The 5,541-nt window shown below is 56.4% G+C and overlaps 1 protein-coding gene across 3 annotated transcripts in view; it reads right to left on the bottom strand.

The window, feature by feature from the left end:
* Positions 1-5,541, bottom strand: part of LOC144580687 (uncharacterized) — an 8,342-nt gene extending 2,801 nt beyond the window's left edge. The window contains exons 1-4 of one of the 3 annotated variants that reach the window (XR_013530678.1): positions 2,980-5,541; positions 1,539-1,741; positions 666-775; positions 1-459 (exon numbers count right to left, since the gene is read on the bottom strand). The exon at positions 1-459 is cut by the window's left edge and continues 2,486 nt beyond it. Coding sequence is in view for 2 of the 3 variants with exons in the window: in XM_078358750.1 (XP_078214876.1) it covers positions 262-459; positions 666-775; positions 2,980-3,289 (618 nt within the window). In the remaining variant the exon portion in view is untranslated. The remainder of the gene's footprint in view (positions 460-665; positions 776-1,538; positions 1,742-2,979) is intronic. The other 2 variants (XM_078358751.1, XM_078358750.1) reach the window with 2 other exon arrangements.

The following is a 5,541-nucleotide window of genomic DNA, read 5'->3' as shown; positions in this document are numbered from 1 at the left end:
AGAGAGAGAGAGAGAGAGGTTTTCCCTCTGGCTGGAAGGCAGATGCCAGACAGGGGGCAGAGTGCCCGCCAGATGGGACACTTTACCGCATTGTGGAGGAGGGTCAGGGACACGAAGCTGCAGGCACAGAGGTCGATATAGGTGGCTGCCAGAGTGCAGGCAGGCTGGAGCTCCCAGGTGCCACAGGAGTCCTGCACACAAAGGCTAAGGAATGGTGCAGGCTCCATCTGAAATCAGGGCCACCCAGTCACTGTCTCTAGCCTAGGCCTCTGCTCCATGCCAATCCCCAGGGTAGATTGGGGAAAGAGCTTGCTGTGCTCCAGGGCACAGGCTCTCACTCACCACCCGGAAGCAGTTCCCCAAGCTGGATGAGGGGTCCTGGAAGAAGGCCCGGCGGGCGGGGCTCTGTCCTGGGCAGGTCGGCTCAGGCTTCTCGGTGGCCCTGCAGTCACCATCCACCTGGTGGGACAGACGCAAGACTCATGCATGCAGCTGAACCATGTGGCTCCCCCACATACATTGGCCTTAGCGGGAGACTCCACCCTACCCTGGGTCTGCAAAGACCACAGCAGAGCCGGCAGGCCACCTGCCGCTCCTGGGACTCTGCAGTGAGCGGCCCTCGAGACACTCAGCCGGAGGGAAGAAAAGCAGGTGCACCTGCTCACCTGCCAGGCCGGGCTGAGCTCCTCCAGGCTGTGAGCCACAGAGCCGTCCGACAACATCAGATCAGTGCCTGCTTCGTTGTCGCTGGTGTCCAGAAGGCCAGCGGATATGCCTGTGGGGAGGAGGAAAGATGAGGTGATCCTGAGAGCCCCTGATCCTCCCCCAGGGGTCCTGGATGAGAGATGAGCCTCAGGCACACGAAGGATTGATAAAATCCCTCCACCCCAGACTCCCAGAGCTCTGGCCCCAAACCCTCATCAGAAGAAAGAGAGAAAGCACAGAGACTGAGGACAGCATGTGTCCCCCCATCCCCTCTCCACATCGTCACCACGAGTGGCCAGAATCCAGGCCTGCCCTTTGTGTTCTTTGGCAGAGGGACCACAGAAAGGCCAACTCCACCTTGGAGCCATATATCCAAGGGATGCGGGAAGAAAGCCTGGGCCTTGTTGCCAGCCTCTCAACCACAGTGGCTGCCTACAGCTCGGGGACCTGTTGCACTGGAAGCTGAGAATGGTGCATCCCGAACAGGATTTTGATGGTGGGGCCAACTCTGCCAGGGCCCAGATTAACCGTGGTGCCACAGGTGCACAGTGAGGCTGCAGAGGCCAGTGGCCATGTCACAGGACATGGAGACCCCGTCCTCACTGGCCAGCTCAATCCTGGGGACCTCCCTCCTTTTCATGGCAAAAGGCTGCCGGAGGTCTGGACGGCTATCCCGCGGCATGGAGGAGTTGTACAGCCTGTAGGCCTGTGGACCGGAGGAAGTGGGCAGGAGGGATGACCGACAGCCAGGGGACGAGCTTGAAAGTGCCATCCCACAGGCAACCTGCCACAGGCATAGGTCTCCAGGGGAAGCTCGGGCCTCTCCTCCTCACCTAAAGGCTGGAGTAGATGAGGGTCACATGGTTCAGCTCCAAGGTCAGGGCCATGAGCCCCAAGCCTGTCTGACTCAGCATCCGTGAGAATGTGCTGTGAGCAAAGTCTTGGGACAGGAGGATGCTGCTGCACTGGACGCTGAGGTCCCACACCCGGCCGTCAAAAGTCACCACGTGCTGGGCCCCGGCAACCAGGGCCTGGTCTGGGGAGAAGCAGCCACAGAGGCACGCTGAGTGGAGCCAGCTCCACCCACCGCAGTGGGAGCACGATGCCTGATGGGTACCCCAATGCCTAGAACCTTGGCTTAGCCTGCCCTGAGGCCAGGAGTCCCCCTCCCCTGGTGCGGCGGCCAGAGGCCCAGTGATCCCCCACCAGCTTCAGGATGACGTGAGCTGAAGGGCTATGGCCCGATTCAGCCCTAACGAGGAATGGAGTCCCCAGACCCGCTACAAAACTGCTGTGCTAAGTAACATAGCCTGGCTCAGAGGCCACATAGTCATCCTTCTGTTTACATCGGATGTCCAGAGCAGGCACAGCCATGGACACAGCAGGCAGACTGGTAGCTTTTAAAAACAATTGTGGTAAGACATGCACAACTCTGAATTAACTGGAAGCCACTGAATCGTGCACTTAAAATTCACACATCGGCCGGGCACGGTGGTGCTAAGCCATCCCAGCACTTTGCGAGGCTGGGGAAGGAGGATCACTTGAACCCAAGTGGTCAAGGGTGCGGGGAGCCGAAAGTGCACCACTGCACTCCAACCATGACAACACAGTGAGACCTAGTTTCAAAAAAAAAAATTATACAAGTCATCCATTTAATCTCAAGGAAGCTGCTCAGGTGGGGAAAAAACATTGACCGTTTAAGTGGATGGCCAACGGCTCCCTCAAACATGACACTGGTGTCCTGCAGACCAACCCTGTTCAGGGTAGGGAAGAGATGGCCTGTGAAGGAACAGGTCTGACCAGTCCAGCCAGTGTAGCCCCTGAGCTGTGCCTTGGGGATGTTCGTGCCCATAGTGGGAAAGCACCATCTATCGTACACAGCCAGACACCTGTTGGCCAGGGCCAGCATCCCAAAGGAGGCGCTACCGGCCCCGTGATCAGCTATCAGAACTGAGGGGCACAGAGAAGCCCATGGTCACATGCATAGGACTTCAAGACCAGGCTGTTCTTTTTTTTTTTTTTTTTTTTTACAAGATCAGCGTGCTGCTTAGACCTGACTACACCCACGCTTCTAGGGAGCCGTAGACTTCCATGTGAATCGCACACAGATAAACCGCTACTTGCCAAGCCTGGGTAAGGTGGCTCCCCCACGGACATGAGGGGCTCCCTCGTGCATTAAGAACCGTACATACTCCTTACCCACGTGAGTGAGCCATGTGGTTACCTGCATTTCACAGTAAAGGAAGCTGAGTCCACAGATGTTAGCAGACTCACCTGAGCCACAGGCAAGCTTCTCGGGAGCCCAGAGCTCATCGTCCCAGCACCGCCCTTGGCTGCACTGCTGGGCCAGGTCATATAATCTGGAGAAAAGCAGGATGTACAGCCTCAGCCCTAGTTCCATAGGACCTTGTGAAGTCCAATAGGCTCTGGGCCTAGCACGGTAATGCCACAGGCCTCTGCAGGCTTCCCTGTGCCCCCACAGTCCCTCCCCCTGCATGGCCCTGCTGTTGTGCCCACGGGGTGGGGGGCTCCCAGGGAGTAGGGTGGCACAGCCCGGGGCAGGACTCATTCCTCCAGAGACCATGCAGCAGGTGGCATCTGAGCCGGTAGAACTCGGATGGCATGTTGGCCCTGGACAGGTGTCGGAGTGGCCACGGCAGCTTCTCCTCCATCAGGTAGCCAGTCCCCCACACCACATCGCCCCCAGGCAGCAGCGGCGTCACCACCACTGAGTAGTTCCTGGAGGGAACCCGCAGGACAAGCTGCTGAGCCGTGCTTTCTTTGGCTGCAGAGGAGGAGCTCACAGGTCTGCAGGAAGAGCTCTGCCATGGACAGCATTGGGGTGCATCTTGGGGAGGGCTGTCCTTGTTCTACAAAATCCCATAATGAGCTGGAGGAGCACAGAGGCTGGCATGACAGCGGAGATGGTGGGTGACGCCGGGACAGAAACAAGCTGCCCTATTTTCATGACACAGATATCTTATGTCATGTCTGATCTGCCCCCTGGGTCTTGGGCAGCATGGGGACTCTGTGTGTGGATGCAAAAAATAGGAGCTGGAAGGTGTAGGAAATTGTTTTGTTTTTTTGAGACAGAATCTCATTCTGTTTCCCAAGCTCGAGTATAGTGGTACGATCTCGATTCCCAGCTACCTCTGCATCCTGGGTTTAAGTGATTCTCCTTTCTCAGCCTCCAGAGTAGCTGGAACTACATGCGCTCACTGCCATGCCTGGCTGATTTTTAAATTTTTAGTAGAGTCAGTGTTTCCCAATGTTGGCTACGCTGGTCTCGAACTCCCGACCTCAAGTGATCTGCCCAAAGTGCTGAGATTACAGGCATAAGCCAGTGTGCCTGACCGACAGGTCTAGGCAATTTCTACAGTTGAGGGGAGGACTGGAACTTTCTCAATATGTAGAGTAGGGTCAAGCCTGTGAGATCTGAATGATCGGGGAGATCTCGGCTCATGTGGGGTTGGAGTGAGAAGAGAAATATTGCACGCTCTGTTGTTGATGGGCCACTGAGGGGGATGGGCGGGTGGACTCGCTTACCTTTTAGGGAGCCCAGAGGCCCTACAGCTGGGGGCCGGAAGCAGCTTCGACACCCTCACTGCCATTTAAATCCATTTTTTGGTATCCCCACGAGATTCCACTCACCAGGTAGGCGAATAACCAGGCAGGTGATTGTTCAACCGAGCCAAAGCCCCGCCCTGGGAGCTCTTCCCTTCCTCGGCCTACATTCTGACCGCAAGGCGGCAGGAGCAGGAACTTGTATTACGTGGAGCCTTTTCCCCATGATGTGGGTCCGGTCCCTATTCTACAGCTGGGGAAACTGAGGCACACAGAGCCGATGCAGAGACATCCCAGGAAGAGGCAGAGCAAGAATCCAGATGCTCTGCAAGGCCACCGGCATGGAAGAAGGGGCGGCCCCCTTGCCTGTAGCCCGGTTCCTGGTGGGCATCATGGCTGTGAGGGAAAAGGATATTTGGTCCCCAGGCCCCTGCTCTAGACTGGGTTCCCCATTTCTATCCACCACCCCCGTGTTCTCAACACAGAAACAAAAGGGGCCTTTTGAAGTGAATGGGTGATCACAACCTTCGTAGGTCAGCGCAGAAGCCAGAGTCCTCCTCTCATCCCCTAGCCTTGGAACCTCCCAGTCGCATCAGCCCCACCACCTTGCTATTCAAACAGGACAGGCACGGTGGCTCATGCCCGTAATCCCTGCACTGAGTCTCTGGAGCCCAGGATTCTGAGACGAGCCTGGAAAATACAGTGAAATCCCATCTCTACTAAAGATACAAAAATTAGCCGGGTATGGTGGTGAATGCTTGTAATCCCAGCAACTTGGCAGGCTGAGGCAGGAGAATCACTTGAATTTGAGAGAGGTTGCAGTGAGCTGAGATCACACCACGGCACTCCAGCCTGGGTGACGGAGAATGAGACTCCATCTCAAAAAAAAAACAGGCCAGGCACATCCCTCTCCCAGTCCCTGTGCAGTGGAGCCCCCACCTGGAGCTCTCTTTCCACACTTGCCCCGTGGCTCTTGCTTGAACTGTACCTTCTCCTCAAAGCTGGCCATGGCCACACCATAGGATCCCCAGCTCACCGTCTCACCGATGTTCCATCTCAAGCATTTGCCACCTAAGGTATGGCTCAGTGGTGGTAAACGATGAGCGGTGGGCCACACCCAGCCTGTGGCCGGCTTCTGCACCGCCTGCAAGAAAGAAGGGCTTTTATGTGTTTAAAATATTACATAACAGGTCGGGAGTAGTGGCTCATGCCTGTAATTCCAACACTTTAGAAGGCCAAAGGGGTTACATGACTGAAGATCAGGAGTTTGAG

This window comes from Callithrix jacchus, chromosome 21, assembly GCF_049354715.1.
Source record: "Callithrix jacchus isolate 240 chromosome 21, calJac240_pri, whole genome shotgun sequence".
Lineage (NCBI taxonomy): Eukaryota > Metazoa > Chordata > Mammalia > Primates > Cebidae > Callithrix > Callithrix jacchus.
This window is presented reverse-complemented; position numbering and strand designations above follow the sequence as displayed.